Consider the following 19,534-nt stretch of genomic DNA (forward strand, 5'->3'; position numbering starts at 1 on the left):
GGCCTTTTTCCTTCAAGTCCCAGAGTGTAGTACCTGAGATGTTTATTCTCCTTAATTGTAGACAACAAAAATATGCTGAAAGCATAGTCTAACCCTGCCCTGCAAATGACAAGCTGTCATTCTGCTTGTATAATTTTCTGACGTTCTTCAGAGAGATGTGGGCATCTGTTTTTGCCCTCACAGGAAACATCCATATTGTCTGCTATTTATAAAATTGTCATTCATTTTGTATTTGTATTCATATGCAACCTTGGACATCAAATGGACTTTTTATTCAAGGCATTTATGATGCTTTACTGGAGATAGTCCCTCTCAGCTGGGGAAGTATCACCAGGATCTTATTTTTTTTAAAAAAAATCAGGCTGCTACAGTTACCAGTCACACAACTTAAGAAGTATGCTAATAACATTTGAGCATATGTGTGTGTGCACATGTACGTTCATGTTGAGACAAACCACCAAAACATAAGGACCATGTAAGACTAATGTAGAGTGATGGGTGATGTAGATAACACAGGATAATTTTGTAAGGCATTAATGCTGGTCATGTTCTTTACATGAGATCTCTGTACTATGCTGTGTTGATAGGACCATGAATACTAACAACAGAATTAAATAATTAAAAAAAGAGTGCTACTTAATTTCTGTTTCAGTTTGGTTTGGTTTCAAAGTAATCCAGATATAGTAAAATGAAAGTGGTAGGTGAAATGCTGAGGAAATTTTATTTTAAAATCCATTTATACTTTTATTTAAAAATAAAAGTAGGCTGGACTGTTAACCAACAGCTTAATGGTATGCAAGAAAAACTCCTCTTTCAAATATAAAAAGTGTTTGTCTTTAATTATCATCAGAAGAGTTTTATAAGCTCTGTTTTACTATGTGACATTTTCCTCTAGGGTGGGTACACTGAAATTCTCCTCATGTAAAAGTGAGGAGGAATTTGTAGAATTTCTTTTAGTCTAGGGTAACTTCCAAGTGCCCTTAACACAACAACAACATCAAAAACAAACAAACAAAACCCACCAAAGAGCAAAGAAGATAAACGAAGACAGGCCAAATTTGGAAATGATAGAAAAAGAAATGTATTTAAGTTGACAAAAACAGTGAAGGAAGTGAACATGAGTCAGATTGAAACTTAAGTTAAAACTTTATAACTTGTCGTATAGTAGCTCTTCAGTCAGTAAATTATTAAAATAAAGTTTATTACAAATTATTTTTGGCAGTGTAATTAGACATTTGAATTATTTGAACAGATGGAGTTTTGGCCCAAATCATGTTTTTTCTCACTTTGTTTTCTGGTAAATGACACAACAATCTTCTCATAGTCTGGAAAAATGAAGGAATAAGAGAAAATACAGAAGCACAAAACACAGTAAATTTAATTATACAGCTCTGTAAAAAAAGTCTTGTGAAATAAGGGTGCTTCCACAGTGTTTCAATGAGATTTTTTTATCCTTCCTATTCTCAGACTTTCTTTTGGCCTGAAGATATTCATCTTCATGGCACAATACTATTATTTGTAAGTAGTGGTATAACCAATCCAGACTGATACCTATAACTTTGTGGTTCTCCATCGTGATACTAAAAGATATTAACAACTTTTCTTGGCAATGATGAAACCACAGAAGTGCTCCATAAGATTTAATTTAAAATTGTATTTTGTAATCTTGTTTTGAACTTCTTTTTAATATTTAGCGTGGCCATGTACAGCTTTGACAGAAGTAAACTGATACATGGAATTAATTTCAGTGGGCCATATGTGTGCCTTACCTTGTAATGACCATGGACAGTTGAAGTCAATGGGGCTTGGATGAGCACCTGTGACAATGAAACTCCACTGTCTTTGCTTTGAGCTTGTGAAATCATTTTTGGGGGACTGAGATTCAAAAAGCATCAGTAAGAGATGAAGAGATTGGACAGCAAAAAAAGATCAAAACCAAGGGACAAGCTGTTGTAGTGTGGCATAATCCTTGTGGAAAACAGTAGTCTTTTATATATACCCCTACAGAAGTTATTAGTATTTCAAGCACAGATCTGTCCCATTTGAAACGAATGTGAATATTATCGTGGAGCGTGTAACTTGTTCTGTGCTCCAGCGTTTTATTTTTATTTTATTCTGGCCTGTTTGTGTTATTTCATTATACTCATCATTGTATGTGTCCTTATTTCTGCTTTTTATGATTTTCTTTTAGATTTTCAGATAGTTTAAAGAGTTCTTGATGCAATCATGTTAATTTTTTCTGTACTTCTAATCTTTCTTCCCTGTTAGGATAATTTGCTGTTGTGCCCTTATCTTGTGTATTTCTTCTTTCCTTATCTCTTCTCAGATACTTGCATTTCCCTGAGCTATTTGAAGTCCATTACCCTTATTTTGTTATTTGCAATTTAAACGAAGAGTGGAAGACTTATCATTTTTATGATCTCTTTCACTTGAATTAACTTCCACTTTAAGATTCTCAACCATTTCCTCTGAAAGAATTTGAATTAAATCTAAAATAGCTACATTCTGTGTAATTTCCTCCACTTCGTGAAAGAAAAATACAGTAGCTAGCATGTTCAAAGAATTGAATAGGCAGTCTATGTCCTGCCTTACTGCTTTTTCCAGAAGATCCCAGTTGGTTATACTCCCATCTAACCACTAGGTCCTGCCATTTAGGTATTTGTAGTTTCTGCCCTTTGGATGTTTCCAGTAGTTGTTACAATAAAAATGCTTCCTGGTCAGAAAATCTTGGGTTCAAACTCATAATTAAGATAATTTTATCCTTATTCTCTTGCATATTTTAACTGATATTCAACAAGCCTTCTTATCACTTTTCCCTACACTTCAGAAGGAAACATACCCTTTAGAAGCCACAACACCTGACTTTTCCTGTCTGTTCTTCTAGGTTGTGCTACGCCTTTCTGCATTGACATTCATTGCTGTTTAGTGAGCCCCATTGCTGTAACATCAATTTGGTCACACTAATGTGTCAAGACCGTAATGTCTAGGTAGTTACCCCTTACAGTGCTGTATCTGTGGTTCTGTGTTTCAGATGTTTGACGGGTCACTTCGTGTTCTCCCTTTGTGTCCACCCTCAAATTGTGCAGCCAGATGTGACCCTGGGCATGGTCTACCATTATTTCAAACTGCAGACATAGAAGGTATTACTTCATATCTTCTGGAAAATTAATATATTAAGCTAATTAAATAACTACTTCTATGCTTGTCAAAATATTATATTTATACATGAGAATTTTTCTTTCAAATTACTGAAAATAATTTCATTGAATTAATGCAATATGCCATTTAGATTCCTGGCATATAATGCCTGTTTCGACACTAATACTTAGGGAAAAATTTAATCTACTCAGTTCTTTTTTGACATCTCTGTAGAAAACAAGACAAGGATCAATGCATGCATAGCCTCTCATTTTTCCCAATTTTATGTAAATTAAAGGGCAAAAAATGAGCACTATTTTATTCCATTATGCCTACTACAATCACTGGTTCATTTTTCTTGTTGCAGCCTACTTGATGCACTTGTTTTTCCTTTTTTTGGAAGTATCACTTTCCCAAGTTTAATCACCCAGATACTCAAGTGTTAGCTGAGTACACAGAGAAGTGTACATATTTTTAGCTACTTAAAAGAGAACTAACTAGAAAATTCACTAGGCTCCAAAAATAGTACTTGAAAATGAAATCTTTTAGCAAAAAAAAAATGATTTCTTTCAGTGTTCAAACAAAAAAAAAAAAGAAAAAAAAAAAAAGAAAAATTAAGCATTCTTGTGTTCACTGCAGTAGCTGTTGTTAGATATTTTTAAAAAGAAAAAGTAATAAAGCAACGTGAGTTAATATTGAAATGGAATCACTAAGGTTTGGCAATATCAATCCAGAGGAGCTGAACTGTGATATAAATATGAAGATGAAAAGTTTATTAATCAAAATACTTATTGTAGGGTCGATTTAACAGTTACACAACATTTTGTGAGTTTTTTTCAAAGAGATGGAATTTGTCAGCCTGAAAATATGGGCTGAGAAGTCATGCTTTAGCAGCCTTGGAAGAAATCAGTGTAGTAGGTATGAAGCTCTTGGGTAAAGAATAATGTGATGAAGAAAAACTAGAAAGCCATTAATAATAGTAAATGTAGTCTTTCTAAGTCTTGCAAATAAAAAATAGTGGATAAGAGGAAATTGGATCATATGGTTTGTTTTGATTTTCAAAATATTTTAGTAAGGCTTTTTTCCCAACATCATTCAGCAAACTAGCTTTATCCAGAAAAACATGGAAAACTGTGCTAAATTCTGAAGGAGGAGTGTAAATCCCGGTAAAGACTTTACATGGTTTCGTTAACCATCAAACACATTTTTCAGCATTTTGCTGAAACTTAAAGGGAACAAATAAAGAAATAAAGGTAGCAGTAGCACGAATCCTAAAGATAATTTCCTGATTTAGAAAGGAATGAGAGAAAATAACTCAAAGTAAATGCTTTCTCAGCTAGAAAAATTCTAATAGCAGTGTCCCTTTGGGATCATTAAGGGTATTGGATAAATTCAGTATACCTACTAATGATGTGTTAGAAAGGTTGAATTGTGAGATGCAGCTTTGCTGACAAAGAAAAATGCTCTAGCTTCGTCAAGATTAAGCAGGATTGTGAGAAACTCCAGAAGGAATAGCAGTGAAAATGAAATGCAACAGAACAGATATAGAAAAATTCTCAGAAGAAAGGACGCTTGCAATGGAAAATACAAGTGTTTTCCAGATAATTTGTAATATCTTCCAGATAATTTGGAATATATTGCAGGATGTGGAATGCAGTTACACATCTCTCAGTGGAAAGTGTAAACCAGACATCTAAATCTTTTTCTTAAAAAATAAAAACCAAAAAAAAAAAAAAAGAATTGTAGTAAGAGTCAAGATCAATGTCGATGGAGAAGAATAGTATTAAATTATCATGAAATGCCAATTTCTTAACATTTTATTCTTCCTACTCTCAAAACCTTTATATTAATGCATTTTATATCTAGTCTTTTAACACTGGGTAGGTACACAGAGCTTTGTGACCAAACTGTGCATAAAGTCTGGAACACAATAATAAAGATGCCTTGGGTGAGCCAGCAAATTAATTTTGCTTATGAAGTGTAACTTATAAAGCAGTTTCACTGAGCTGATTGAAGGATGGGTATTCACTTGAGAGATAATTGAAGAAATATTCAGAATAAAAGTATTCTTGTGGCTTCATTGCTGGAGGAAAAAAAAAAGTAAGTATTCAAACCTAGTTTCTGTGAGACTTAGTCCTAAAAATGTGAAAACATGAAAGATGCATATCAATCACAAAGAGCACTGCTTGAAATGATCACTAAGACTGAACTACCAACTGCCTTTTATAGATGTTTGTATTTGACATTAGCTTGAGATTTTGTATGACCTTAAAGTCTTGTCTGTAACTCACTGGTTCTCCTTGAGAACTTATAAAATCTGCAGGAGAGTATCAACCAGTATTCTATCTCATGAGCAGGTCAAACGAGCGTTTGACTTTCCCATATATACTTGTCACAGGACACTGATGGCTTCAGGTGTAATTGCTCCCCTCTGACTGATTCAACTGCTGAACTAATCAATGTATTTACATTAATTTTCTTAAAGTCTGAAACTTCAAAACTGATTCCATGCTTTTTCTTTCTTCCCCATCTGAATTAAAAAATGTAAAGAAGTTCGCTTCTTGTCATTGCTGATAGAATTTAGGTTTTGCCTGGCTTCTCTTCTTTTTTTTTTTTTTTTTTTTTTTTTTTTTTTTTCTCTGAAGTTTCTTTCATCTTTATACAAACCAGAAGACAAAGTGTAATTTACTCTCGATGCAAATCTGCAGTTCTAACATAACTGTTTAAAAAATTTAATTCCATTTTTTTTCCCAATGATAAAATTCTGCAAAGGAACAAATATTTCAGTAAAAGTCTGCATATTTTTTTTTTGTAAAATAGATTTTACACCTTAACTTATGCATGTGGATGATAAGATAGAACTGACCCTAATTTGCTTTTCTCCAGATATTTTTGATAAAAAAACATAAACATTATTTTCATCCTTTGTTTGTAAGTTCTTTCTGAGTCTGGTAAGCTTTCTACAGCTTTTTCTGGTTTTGTTGTTTTGCAGTTTGCTTGCCAATACTTATTGAAGATGATGGTAACAAACCTGACTCACTGCTGTAGCAAAATACAAGCATGGGTGATAAGAAAGTTGAGGTTTTCTATGAAGGTTTCATGTTAGATGGGTTCCAATGAGTCTTCTGTGAATTTAATTTCTTTCTAAATTAAAAAAGAGTAGAGAAGAGAAGACACATTTTACCTTACAAAAGTGATGCCTCCCAAGATCTGGCTTATTGGTTAAGACAAATAAGAACAGAAAATTGTAACATGCATTATTCTCTTAGCACTAGAATCTGCTGAGTAGGGATAAATTTCTTTTACCTCATGGAATAGACTGATGGTTTTCATAGTGTCAGAAAGGCTTAGAGTGGCTCAGGTATCAGCATCACTCAATGAAAAATTAGCATGGGATTTAGGAAAAAAAAAAAATTAGATATTGTCCTCCACCACAGGTATTGTGTTATGTGTGTATTTGGAAAGAAAAGGGAAAGTCTGTACCCCCTCTACTTGTAAAGTTCATTAAGAAGCCTGTACACTGCACACCATAAAGCCTGTGTGCTGCCCCGGTATGTTGAGCTAGAACAGCTATTGAAACTTCACGCTGGTGTTATTACCTCTGCTACAGCAACCTACATGCTAATTTTACCAATATGTCACAAGGCAGGGTGACAGATCTAAATACCCCTGGAAGCAGTGCAGAGCTTGGCCCCTTTTACTGAGTCGGATAATGTCTGTCCCAAGGAAAAGGGCATGGAAAACTTTTTTTTTTTCTCGTAATATCCCTGCAAAGAGGTCAACCACAAAGGTAGTATTTCTTCTCCCTTTTCTATTCAGCCGGTTGTATAGTTCTCAGCATCACTGAAAAAAACACATCTGCACAATATACCCTAAATAAGCATCCTTTTTGAAAGATATTCTCTGCAGCAAGGCCTGATTGGTATCAGCCTGTAGGACAGAGGAAGCTGAACAGGGAAGGGTGTGTGTGTGTGCATGTGTAGAGAAGGTAAATGGATTCTGCTGTGTTCTTGTCCTCAGGGTTCTGCAGAAATACTTAAAAAAAAAAAAATAAAAAAATGAAGACATCTGTCTCTGAGGGCTTTTTCCCTTTATCCATGCCACCGTGCCTCACAACAGCAAACATATATATCTTTAAATACACTTAAAACTGTTTTGCTGATGCACACAAATGTCTCAGTATTTTCGAATACTAGTGCTTAGGTTTTGATGGTAATAGCTAACAATATGACGGAAATATTCTTGAAAGGCTTTGTTTGATATCCCTTCTTCATTACTACTCTATTCTGTATTCTCACTATCTGTTTTTATCTAGTGACTTAAAACTTTTGAAGAGTTATTCAGATGCTTTTAAGTTGTTAATTCTATGAGAGATTTTTAGTACGTTAGCCCCTCAGAAGTGTAAATGTTTTCTATGTCAAGAACTGGAGGGATGAAGGGTGTAAAATGTTACACTTCCAAGAAAAGCGGAACTTCCAGATATGCATGTAACGATGAAAGGATTGACAGATCTGACTTCTCTCAGCCAGATCTGTTAAACTCATCTGATGTAAAAAAAAAAAAATAAAAATGCATCAAATGAGGACAGAAGAGAACCAATATTGGCTTTTGTACATCATTCATTTCCCAAGGTTATGAAATGTCTAATGTATCGATGTGACATACAACAGCCAAAAGGTTTGCATTTCTTCATTTTCATAGCTTGTTACTTTTTAGCCAGGAGATATCTATATGAGGTTTACCCCTTGCTGTTCTAAATCTAGAAACCTTTATAATTCTTTTAGATAGGATTGTTTAAGCAGTAGGAATACTGTCATACTCTTCTCTACACCTCTTATAACCATCCTAGTCCATTTCTGATGGCCTGTTTGAGCTTTTTGTGGAACAACCATGCCCAATATAGGTTTCCATTTCTCTTGCATTTTCATTTTAGTTTTTACATATTTATAACTGAAGAAGTTTGGCATTTAATGGACAAATGCACACTGATCGTTGTGCTTTTGAAGACCTTTTGCCTGGTTAAGGATTGTTGAGAGCCTAGCTTTGCTTTGAATGCTGATTTTTACAAACTTGGCTGACTTCTGTAGATCTGAAGCAAAATCTTTATTCAGGCTGAGAAAGAGATGGTGCAGGCTTTAGAACTTTCCTGGTTTGTATAAAGGAATTGAGAAAGTGGAGGAGGAATGTATCTTCCTGCCATGTTAAGCAAGAAAAAATTGTTCCAAGTGTTTCTGAGATTAAAGAGTAGTCTCAAACTGACTTTGTGTCTTGGACTAGAATCTTGTATTAACTGTGTTTCTGGTCTCATAATGTTATTTAACAGAGGACAGTTGTTCAGTAGCCTTAATCACATGTAATATTGCACAATTAGCAGACTGTTCAGCAAAGGCTTCAGTCTCAGCATTTTTTCATCAAATATAAAGCAGCAACACAATTTCCATTTCCTCTCATTGCATGAACTCAACAATTCATTACAAAACACACACAAAGAGATGCTTAATAGCTAAGAAATGTGTCTGATCCAGAACAATGAAATGATCTATCTCAGCTCTGTTAGGAAGACAATGTACAGACTCCTGGACTGAGAGAGGCTGTGGTCCTCCTGACAGCCTTTGGAATGGAACTGGATGAATTGCTTTTCACCTCTGCTTTCCCCACAAGCATTTTCAGGTGTTCCCTTAATTAAGATTGTAAAGTGCACGAGGCAAAGACTGTTTCTCTGTAGAGACTTTGGTTGGACTCTTATGTCACATGAAGTACAAATAGATACTGATGGGTTTTTGTCGTGCTCCTTACTGTAGTACTGATGTACATTGATTTTTATTGGAAATTCTGGTGAGGATTGAATGGTATATTTGGAAAAACTGGCCAGTCTGTCAGGCTAAAGCACAGCCAACCAAGCAGTTCCTCTCACTCCAAGGGTGAGAGCTGCAGAATCTGGGGAAGGGTTGGCCTGGAGACAGGTCCAACACAGGCCACTTCAGACCTGCCAGTTTTGAAACACCAGTAGGAGATGAAATTAAATACCTTTCCTTTATCTTCTTGGAATAGAGACATCACGTCATAAATTCTCAATTTCAGTGTTACGAGAAAGTTTCAGAGGCTTTGATTGCTAATGTCTTCTTTATTGCTAGACAGCGAGGCTCATTATTTTCTGATTATAGAAACACATTATAGCAAAGTTGAAAAAAATGGGCTACGTAAGGCACATTTTGCTGAAAAAATGGCAACTTTATTATGATTATTACTTCTGTGCTGCTCTGGTTATAAAGGTGGGAACTTTTGTTCCTGCTCATGGGCTGTAAGTGGAAGTCAACCTCCTGAACTGTGGAATGAGAAGATGGAGTGACTCATAGGAAGGCAAGGGCTCCTGAACAAGCCGTGACATCTCTCCTAGTGACGATTTTAAAGAAAACTCCCTGTGAACTTTGCAGGGCTGGGGGCCAATACTGAGGCAGGTAAGGAGCCGGGGGTGTCCCCTGGGCTCTGTGCCGGCCGGGTGGGGTCAGGTGGTGGGGAGAAGCCCCGAGCTGGGGGCTCCCTTCCCTAAGGGACCCACGGTCCCACCCCAAAACCCAAAGGGGAGCAAAGCTGGAAGGGGGCCGGGGGCCTCCGAGGTCCCGGCGGCTGCCGCCTTTGTGAGGGGGAGCGCAGATGAAGGGGTGGGGGGATGAGAGAGGCAAGCCGTCGCCGTGCCATTTCACACAACCCCCCGTTTTGTGTTTTTGCAGCGTGTGGGGGAGAGGTTTGCGAGGTTTCCAGGCGCAGGTGGCTGTGGCTGGAGCTGCCGGGCTGCCTCTGCCCCGGCTCCGCGCTGAGTCGGCGGTGGTCGCCATCCCCCTCAAACCACCACCACCAGAACCCCCCCGAGCCCCCTCTGAGGGCTGGTCGGCGGGGTCCAGCCTCCTAGCAGCCCGAGGTTTAGCTCCGAGCTTGCGGCTCCGAGCGGAGATTACAATTAGCCTTTAAAAATGGCTGCTTGGAAGCTGTCAGCCGGGGCCGCTAACTCTCCTCATCCCCTCCCAGCCTCCTGCTTTTCATCCCCACGGGGGTAACGACGGAGACGGAGGGGGTGGGGGAGTCTCGGAGCCCCCTGATCCATCCCCAGCCGCCTCCCCCCCCCTCGGTGCGGGGCTGCCGTAGCGGCCCCGGGGCCCGGCCGCCCTCGCTGAGTGGCGAGAGGACGGCGGCGGCCCCCGCCTCCCCGCGCTCCTCCTCGCCGCTGCCTGCGTGTGTGCCGCGGGCGGCGGGGCTACAAAGGAGAAGGGGGAGGCCGGGGCTACATGGTGGAGGGTGGCGTGCCTGTGTGTGTGTGTGTCTGTGGGAGAGAAGGGGGGGACGCGTCTGGCGAGGAGAAAGCCCAAGGTCAAGAGGCAGCTCTCCTCCTCCTCCTCCTCCTCCTCCTCCATGGAAGAAGACGATGAGCCGTGAGGAGGAAGGACGAAGAGGAGAAGGGGCGGCGGGCTGAGGGCTGCCGGGCTTCCCCGCGGGAGTGAGGAGCCGGCGCTGAAGGGGGCCGGAGGAGACGGCGGCGGGGTCGGGAGGAGGGGAGGAGAGGAAGGCCAGGAGGAAGCGGGGGGTTTGAATCTCCCTGCCCGGATCGTTTCTCCCTCAGGGGAAGCTCCTGGAGCGGCGCTGCCCCCGCTGCCAGCCCTCCGCGCCTCGGCCCATGGCCCCCGCGGCGAGGATGGAGCCGGGCGGCGCCCTGAGGAGAGCGGGGGCTGCCCCCGCGCCCCCCGGGGCCGGGAGCCCTTTCCCCTCCGCCTGCTGCTGCTGCTTCTCCTCGCTCCTGGATGTGAACAGCTGGCTGCTCTTCTACGCCTTCTTCTACCTGGCCCTCTACGCCCAGGTGTCCCAGTCCAAGTCCTGCGACAAAATCTCCTGCTTCTCGGGTCATTGTGTCAACTCCACCTGCGTCTGCGACCAGGGCTGGGTGGGAGACCAGTGCCAACACTGCCAGGGCAGGTTCAAGTAAGTCTCTGCGTATTACCGGTCTCTTTCCCTCTTTTCAAGACCAGTGCTAGCTCTTTTCTTGCTGTTATCACCTGCCTGTGTATTCCCGTTGTTATCCCCCCCCCCCTCCCCGTGTGTCTGCTGTGATGTTGTTTCTGCCCGTGTGGCAGAAGTTAGGGGTGAAACAGGCCCCTGCACCTCACGCTCCCTCCCTCGAAGGATACAGGACACAGTCCTGGGGTGGAAAACTGTGCCCGGCGGTGTGAGGCTGGAAATAGGCTGCTCCGTGCCAGGGGAACAGCACGAGGAGCAATCGGCCTGGAGCTGTGTCGCTGCTGTCCCTTCTGGAGGTGTCATGGAAATGACATGGGTACTTCACGGGGCTGCCCAGCGAGCAAAAATTACTGGTGGATGTGAATGACTTTTATCCTTCTGGGAAGTGACAGTCATTTGCTCATTTTAGTCTCGTTCCCTTTGCTCGCAAGTGTTTTACCCAAGTTTGGGCACATTCAGGGTGACATAAATATAACTGTTACTGAAACGTACATCACAAGCGATGAGGCTTGCAGGAGATGCGGTGGTATGAATGTAAAGCATCTTGGCCAAGGAGTGAGTGGTTAGTGATGCTGGAGCTACCCTCTCATTCTTAAAAGTGGATGTGATACTGAGTCATTGATCAGCGAGACAAAACCGTACACTGACACTTGCTTTTCCCTATGTAGTTGAAGAGAAGACTTAATTTATAGGGCTGTCACTTCCCCCCGCCCCCTTTGCTATCAGGGTGAAGACTGGCAGTGAAAAATGCTGTTGCAGCTAACAGTTTGCTGTTATTTCGCTATATAACCTTGGACAGGACATCTCATTCCATTCCTTTGCAAAACACCACTTAAAAGCAGGAACTCTGTTTATTAAGTATATTGACGTCTACAGCTGGAAACTGTCCTAATATTTAGCTAAAACAGTATATTGGTGAGGCTGTATCTTACAGAATTCAAATTCCGTCTTTGGAAAGTACTTTAACAGGTTAAAGTTGCCTATTTTTTAAAACGTGTTTCTGAGGACTAAAATCAAGCTATGTAACTCGTGTCTTTTAAGTGTTTTATCTGTGTATTTAATCACTCATTTCTAAATAAAGGCAAGGTAAATCAAGTAATATGTTAGCTCGGGAAGTTGAGGAGTAGCTGGCATGCAGACATGTTAGCTGAAACAACGCACATGCTGCAGAGAGAAGCAATTTACTGATACCGTTTGGTGGGTTTCTCTGTCAGGGAAACTGTAACTGAGTCAAAAAGGAAATAGAAGGCAAATAGATACATCCCATCTGCATGTGAACGTGGTGATGATCTTTTAAAGTTGGTCATCAGCTGCCTGCAAGTATTGAGGACGTGGGGCTGGCCTGTGCCCTGGCACAGTGGGCGAATGCCATAGGGATTGCGTGGGGAGGGAGCCCCCGGTGAATCTTCTTTGTGTGTGCTGGGCAGCAGCGGGCAGGCTAGCAGAGCATTTCCGTGCTGTAAAGAGATTACTGGGAGCCTTTATCTCGACACCAAGCACAACAGACTGTAACACTGCAAGGGCTGAAGGAAATTTTCATCTCTTAAGTTTCAAAAGCTTTTTTTTAGCCTATGTTCTGAATGGCTCCTGGAGCCTTTAGTGAGTCCTTAAAGGTATATCCTTGATTACTTGTTAAAACATTTATGTTTCTTTACATTGTTTGCATTTTCAAGTGAACTTAACGAGCAGAAGAGGCATGGTGGTTGCATTTTCTTAGCTCACTTCTGGTGGAAAGTTAATAATCCATCCCCACCTAGAGGAAGTTCTGCCGGAGTGTTGAAGGGGCACCTCTTCTGTGCTCAGCTAATGCAGGGTTAATCGATGTGCCTTTGGGAGTTTTGGAGAAATCAGAATAGATTTCTCAACTCTTCCGTATTCTTTCATGATTATTTTTAGAAATGCCAGTGATGCTTGCATTCAGATTTTTGTCACAGAAACGAGCTTCTTCTGTCACATTGGAAGCCTGTTTTTTGCTGAAGACGCTTTCAATACCAGTATCTTTGATAGCTCATCTTTAATCTTATAAGCAAAATAGACTCTGCCATGAAAAATAAGCGTTCTGAGTTTTAATGCTTTCCAAGCCCCGCGAGCTGGGGATGATATGAAATATGTTAATGCTTGCTGCGATGCGAGCAGCAACTCAGAGTGGCTGTGTTTCCAATCTTGAAAATTCAGAAGGGTGTCGAATGGTTGATGAGCCAAGGCTCCGTGTTTACGGAAGAGTTGGAAAATGAACGTTAGTCTACCTTATGGCCGGACTATTGAAGAGCTTTCTGACTCCTGCAGTTATTGGTAGCCTAATTTATTATCATGGAACTTTCATATGTTGTTTCCCTTTGTCTGAGTATCTGGGTGAGTATCTGCTTTATGCTCAAGTAGCCATGGCTGGATTTTTGCAGCTGTAGGACTCTTACTTGACCAGTTATGTAGGATGTGCATCACCTTAGAGCAGTTGCTTCTTGCAGGAAGAATTATTATGAAGAGTGCTTCAGAATAAAAGAAAGATTGAAAAGTATGTTTGGCTATTATAGCTACATTAAGCATCATGTATTGTAGATATGATGCATACCAATGGTAATAGAACATTGTATATTCTGAATATTTATGGTATTTCATACTTTCAGCAGATTGAAGTTCCTGGATGTGCCTATATTATGCAAAATTAAAAATGAATTTTTAGTGACCTAAATTGGACAGTGTAAAGCCTGTTTTCTGACACTAGATCAGCTGAGGAAAAAAATTTTAAGGGCAAGCTTAAACATAGCAAAATAAATGGGTCTTTATTCTTCTTCATATAAATCAAATGGGGTTATTTTTCCTCTTCTGGGAATGAGTGACTTGCATTAGCAAACATGAGGAACGTTACCGTAAGAGAAATACTCTACCTAGGGGCAGCTTGGGACCATTAATTCTTTTGTGACAGATATGTAGCAGTTTTGCCTTTTCTTTTATTTCTTTTCTAGACTGAGAAATAACAGCATAGTAGAGAGGCATCAAAAATAATTGATCAATCTTAGTAAGCAGGTGTCAAAATTAATTGACAAAACTACAGTAACCTTGCATTTCCCCTGCAGAGCTACTGAGTAAGTAGAATACTTTGCAAATGGATGAAAGAAGGGTGGATGGAGGAAAAATGAGTGAAAAGACTTTCCAGCACTATTTTATTACTATTATGCATCAACTCTTGCATTTATTCCTTATATTGTGAAGTTTGTGGTAACTTGTTGTATATATAATCAGACTAGTGGTGGTGTTCTCGCTGTGTCACATTCACGCCCTCTCAGGAGGGGCTGGACATTGTCTCTGCCTGGTGGTCAATTACTCTCTGGTCAAAAGGGCTGTCTGAATGCAACGCTGCCTTATTTCCTTCTATTTTAAACACTGTTTTCATTGTGTTCTGACATTAATTTTTTTTTTTCTTTGTACCAAAATGAAAAAGGGGAATTTAAATATAAAAAGCAAGAGAAAGGAATTCTGATTGCTTGCTTACTGGAGACAGGTGAAAGACAAGAAAGCCAAAGGGGAGCAGGGCCTTTTTTTTTTATAGCTAGGAGCCTCAAACAGCTCTGTTCTCAAGATGTTAAGAAAAACACAAGCATAAAAACACAATGTTGAGTTTTCTTTCCACCTGGTCATTTTACTGTAGTGCATTAACATTTTTTTTTTAAGCAGTAATATTCTTTATAAGTTTTTGTGACTAAACATGTCTGTCCCCAAATACTGTACTCTTAATATTACTTGATTTTTTCCTACATCATTATGAAAGCAAAAATCCTTTCTATAGTACACATGTTCATGTTCTTTGAATTATAAATAAATAGCACCTCAAGGCCTGGATTGGAAAACACTTCTCTCTTTGGATGTGATCATGTTCTAAGGAATATTGAAAGTGATTGTTAGGTTCATACTTGGAAAAACAAACAAACAAAAACACAAAAGAAACAAACAAAAAACCAAACCTGCAGATGGGTTGTTAACAGTTCCACTGTATTAACATTTCTAGTATAGGGCCCATTTATTTAAGACAAACAAACAAAACCATAAAGAAAACAAACAAACAAAAAACCAAAACCAAACCAAAACAAACAAAAAAAACCAAGTATGTTAATCCCAAGCCAGTGTTTGGTAGCTGCTTTCTTCTGAAATGAAATTGCCAGCAGTTGTCAGATCTACCAGAACAGAATTACCATGCTCTGTAATACTTGGCAGCTGCAGCTCTGATGTTGCAGATGCTAATGGCTTTGCATATTGCAGTCAATCCAGACTTCAGATCATACTTTCTGATCTTTCTGTTGCTGTTTTCCCTCCACCACCTTCCTGAGCGAGGTCCAAATTTTTTGGACGCCTGAGTGAGAGATTCTATTTTGCTAGTGGGCAGTGGTGATGTACTAATGCTTTAGTCTTGCTTTGCTTTGTTTGAAGATTGTGTTTCCCAGACATGTTGAACTTGCCATCTGTGTGTGACTTCTGTGCCTCCATGGACTGCTGTGGGCAGCGCAAGGCGGTGCCCAGCCTCCTGCCTAGGAGAGGATGGGGTTGTTCTGGCCATGGGTGATGTTCACACCCCTCCCTTCCTGCAGAAGGGGTGTTACTGCTGGGCAGTGCCAACCTGTTGCTGGCTGCTCCTCTCTCCCATTTCACCTTTCTACAGAGAATGTGTCAGCTCTTCCCCTTGGTCTGTGAGCCACCTAACAGCTGCAGTTTAAAAAGGATAATTGGGAAAGTACAAACACTTCTTTAAAGCAGAAGTGTTTTCTTGTCTGTGAAAACTGCCAGTTATTGAGAACAGCTCCTGTAGATTCTCTTCGGTGGTGAGGTGAGGCAAAACCTCAGAAACTCAGCTGTGCCTCTGCTCTGGAAGTCCCATGTGCTATTGATTAGCAGGCAGCCCAGGTACTTTATGGCCAGAGTGACCTGGAGAATAGCTGAGAGAAAATGGAGAGTTTGGGCCTGAAGCCAGGTCAGGAAGCCCTCTGATGAGGTACGAATTGGTGTCTAGCAGCTACATGTTCAAGTGTTCAATACTATTTCAGACCAAATAAGCTTTAGCCTATCTAATTAAGTTTTATTAAGTTATAATTTTATGTGCAGCACATGCTTTTCTGACCTTGCTACAGAGAAACAAAATGACTGCAGCTGCTGCTTGGAGGGATAGTAAGGAAAATATTTCTATTGTACAGACAGCTCCCTCTCTTCTAGTAAGCTGTATCTGCAGCTGAAACATTTGCTGAAAACTTGGTCTTGAATATCTTTTGCTGAGGGATAGGCTTTTGCTATGGGTACAGGAAGGTATGTAAGTACTAGGTTGAGCTAAAGTGATTTATTTTAACAAAAGTAAGAAAATGACCTTTGCATGTTGAGCCCTGGTCATAAATTAGTGAAAAATCCAAGCGTGTTCATAGTTGCCTCCTGTAATTAGCAGGGCTTTGATGTTCCTGCATGCTTCCTCTGCACTGCCTCACGGGCATGTGGTGACATTGTGGTAGGCAAAAGTCTGGCAGCAGGGTAACGCAACAGTTTCTTCTGCTCAGGGAACAGTAAATGGCTGGTTAAAACATCGTGCCAAACTGCATCTTAACTGCAGGAGGAATAGTAGATCATGAATTCTGGGGGGGAAAAAAATTAAAAAAATCTTTTGTATAGATTTTTCTTCTTTTGTTATTTTCCTAAAGAAATCAAAGTGCATTTTTTAACTCTGTACCATACTACCTTGCCAGTTATTGGCCGGTTTGTCCCTTGCGTTTCCATGCAGGTGTAGAAATTTCTTCCTGTTAATCCCTTTCTTGAGCTGTTGCAGGGTCTGTGTTAGGAGCAGCGCTCCTTCCTTTCTCTCTTTTCCTACTGATCCCTTAAAATGACTTTCTTGTAGTTCAGTGCGTGTTTTGCAAAAGGAGACAGGAATTGGGAAGGAGGAAGCTGGGTTAACGCAACATCGCTTCTGTGGGCAATAAGGATAATACAACTTAGCACTTCCTAATGTATTCCTAGGCTTTTCTCTCTTACTCAGTGGGCTCTGGAGTGGCTGAGAGTGCAGTTCTGGTTGTGAGGTTTCGGGGGAATTCTTGTGTTGGAAAGCCAGGTAGTCAGGGGTTTGTTTTTGCTGTGTTTGTTCACTGGGGATGCCTGTTCATCGTGGATAAGACCACAACAATTTTCGCTGATGCTATGATGTTAGAAAAGCAGTTTGAACTGTTTCTTGTCTGTATTTTGCTGTATATGTTTGTTTTCCATTTTTAATACCCTCTTTTCTATGCATTGGAGTGAGACAGTGTCACCAGAAGGCAAACAATTGTTTCAGGAGTAGGTGTAGGATGGAAAGAGAGCAGTACTCTGCCTTCGTAACGCTGTTCTGGGCAGCTCTTTTGCTGTATTTGCAATTGGATTTCAGGAGCTTTTAAAGCCATGGAATAAAAATGGTTCTTCTCCTTACTAGAGATATGTTGCAATTGCATATGTAAAATCATGGGAGGAAGTGAAAAGGAACATTCTCAGCTTTTTTTTTTTTTTTTTTTTTTTTTTTGTGGTAAACTTAAATTAACAACGGAAGCTCTTCTTTCTTCCTACAATCCATAATAAAATTGTAGAGCTTACTGCCACAGGATGAGGACAGATGTATAAAGCAGGTATGAGCAAGACTCATTATGACAGAGGTCGTGCTGTTGAAGTTCCAGTATGGAACCTGGTAGTTGTTAGAAAATAGGAGAACCACTGTACTTGTCGATGTGATTTTCTAATTTCAGCCTTAACTAAACTTTACAAGTATGACATTGAGCATGCCTTTCCTGTTTGGGTGGCTATACAAAAGAGAGTACATGTTTGCTGCTATAAAGTGTGCAGGATGATGTGGAGCCGAAGGCCAGCATCCCGTGTCTTGTTTCTATTGACAGTGTGAACTTAATGTAGAGTGGTCTTGTTCCATAAATATGATTTAATTAAAATCAATTCTGCTTATCTATAAATGCATTCTGTGACCTTACGTACACTTCTTCTTTGCTTAACAGAATGTTTATTCTGATAGTTTTATTTATTTATATTGACTTACAAAACAAATGAAGCTTTTAATACCATTCAGTCCATGTGCCCCTACCTTTGAACTTGTTGGTCAGTTACAGTTTTCATGGTGATTGGCACTGGAACAGAAGGCAAAGGCTGTCTTTGTTCATTTGATAACACACGAGTGTCTATTGTCGTATGTAATGATGCAGACTGTACCAGGCAGGTGAGCACCTTTAAGAACATCCCCTTTAATCTTCTTTGCCCAGTCCTAGGTATCTAGTTGTTACGAGGGAAGACCGAGCGTATTGATTGATTCAATTACTGAACCTCTGGAGGCAAGGTTCTTATTGCACTTCTAAATTACCTCCTGCATTTTCTCCTTAATTTCTAGAGCTCCTATACAAGATTCCAGTTTCTTCAAAGACAAAACAATTTCCAAGTACAAGAACCTTCACAACTTGAATGGTAAAAGGGTGTCAAATTTTCTTATTCCAGGTGAAGTCCTTGTTTTGATCGAAAACAATTCTGCTGTCTGCAGAACTTGTGCAAGCAAACTGTCCTTAAATTGCAGATTGTAAGCAGAAATAATAAAGTTGTTTAAGAAATGAACTGTATAAAAAAGCTACCATTTTACATTTAGTTGCAGCCACTTCTCCTTGGCTGAATCTTTCTGCTTCTTGTGTAAGCATCAGTCTTCCTGCTGAGTTGAAAAGTACCAGCAAGAACATCTCTGACTGCTGCCCAAGGGAGGCAGCATGATGGGGAAAGGAAACCGTCCCTTCTAGAAATGGTACAGATTTCTATTGCCTTAATTTTATGTGGGACAGTGTCCCCATTAAACTGGCACAACTTCTACTATATGTAGTGAAATCCTGAGTCAGCCTATCAGTTGCAAAATTGCCTTGGTTGTCAGCATGACCTGTATCTAATTCAAGACATGCGCATAATTAATCTTACTGAAGTCAGTGGAATTGTGTGTACGAATTAATACCTTTGAAATGCCTTTTTATAAGCCAACATGTGAACGTCTATGTAATTAAACTATTGGGAATATTATGATTTTATCTTTGTAAAATGTGGTTGCTGTTTTTGTTTAAATTTTTATTTTAGCTGGGATGCTCTGCCAAATATTTCTCCCAATGTGAATTATTCTCTGCATGTATTAAAATTTTAAAATACATTGATAGCTCATATGATAAAGGGATTTTGAATTTGTAAGGAATGCGTTTTTTATTCAAATCATGTCTTAGAAAGTGGAAGCATAAGCCATACAAGCATACCAAACTTCTCTTAGAAGCCCAGCCATCTGCACTGAGAGGTGTTTTTTGAAGGAACTGTCCTTCTGGAGGAAAAAGAAAAGTTTTCTATTAGGGTGTGTTTTTTGTTGTTGTTT

General features: G+C 40.0%; 1 protein-coding gene across 1 annotated transcript in view; it reads left to right on the forward strand.

The window, feature by feature from the left end:
• Positions 1–10,807: 10,807 nt before the first annotated feature.
• The window catches only part of ATRNL1 (attractin like 1), a gene marked incomplete at both ends in the record, with an annotated part of 490,387 nt that continues 481,660 nt past the window's right edge, over positions 10,808–19,534 (forward strand). The window contains one exon of the mRNA XM_084290483.1: positions 10,808–11,109. Coding sequence (XP_084146609.1) covers positions 10,808–11,109 — 302 coding nt within the window. The remainder of the gene's footprint in view (positions 11,110–19,534) is intronic.

This window comes from Netta rufina (assembly GCF_964035555.1).
Source record: "Netta rufina genome assembly, chromosome: 7".
In the NCBI taxonomy this organism is placed as follows: Eukaryota; Metazoa; Chordata; class Aves; order Anseriformes; family Anatidae; genus Netta; species Netta rufina.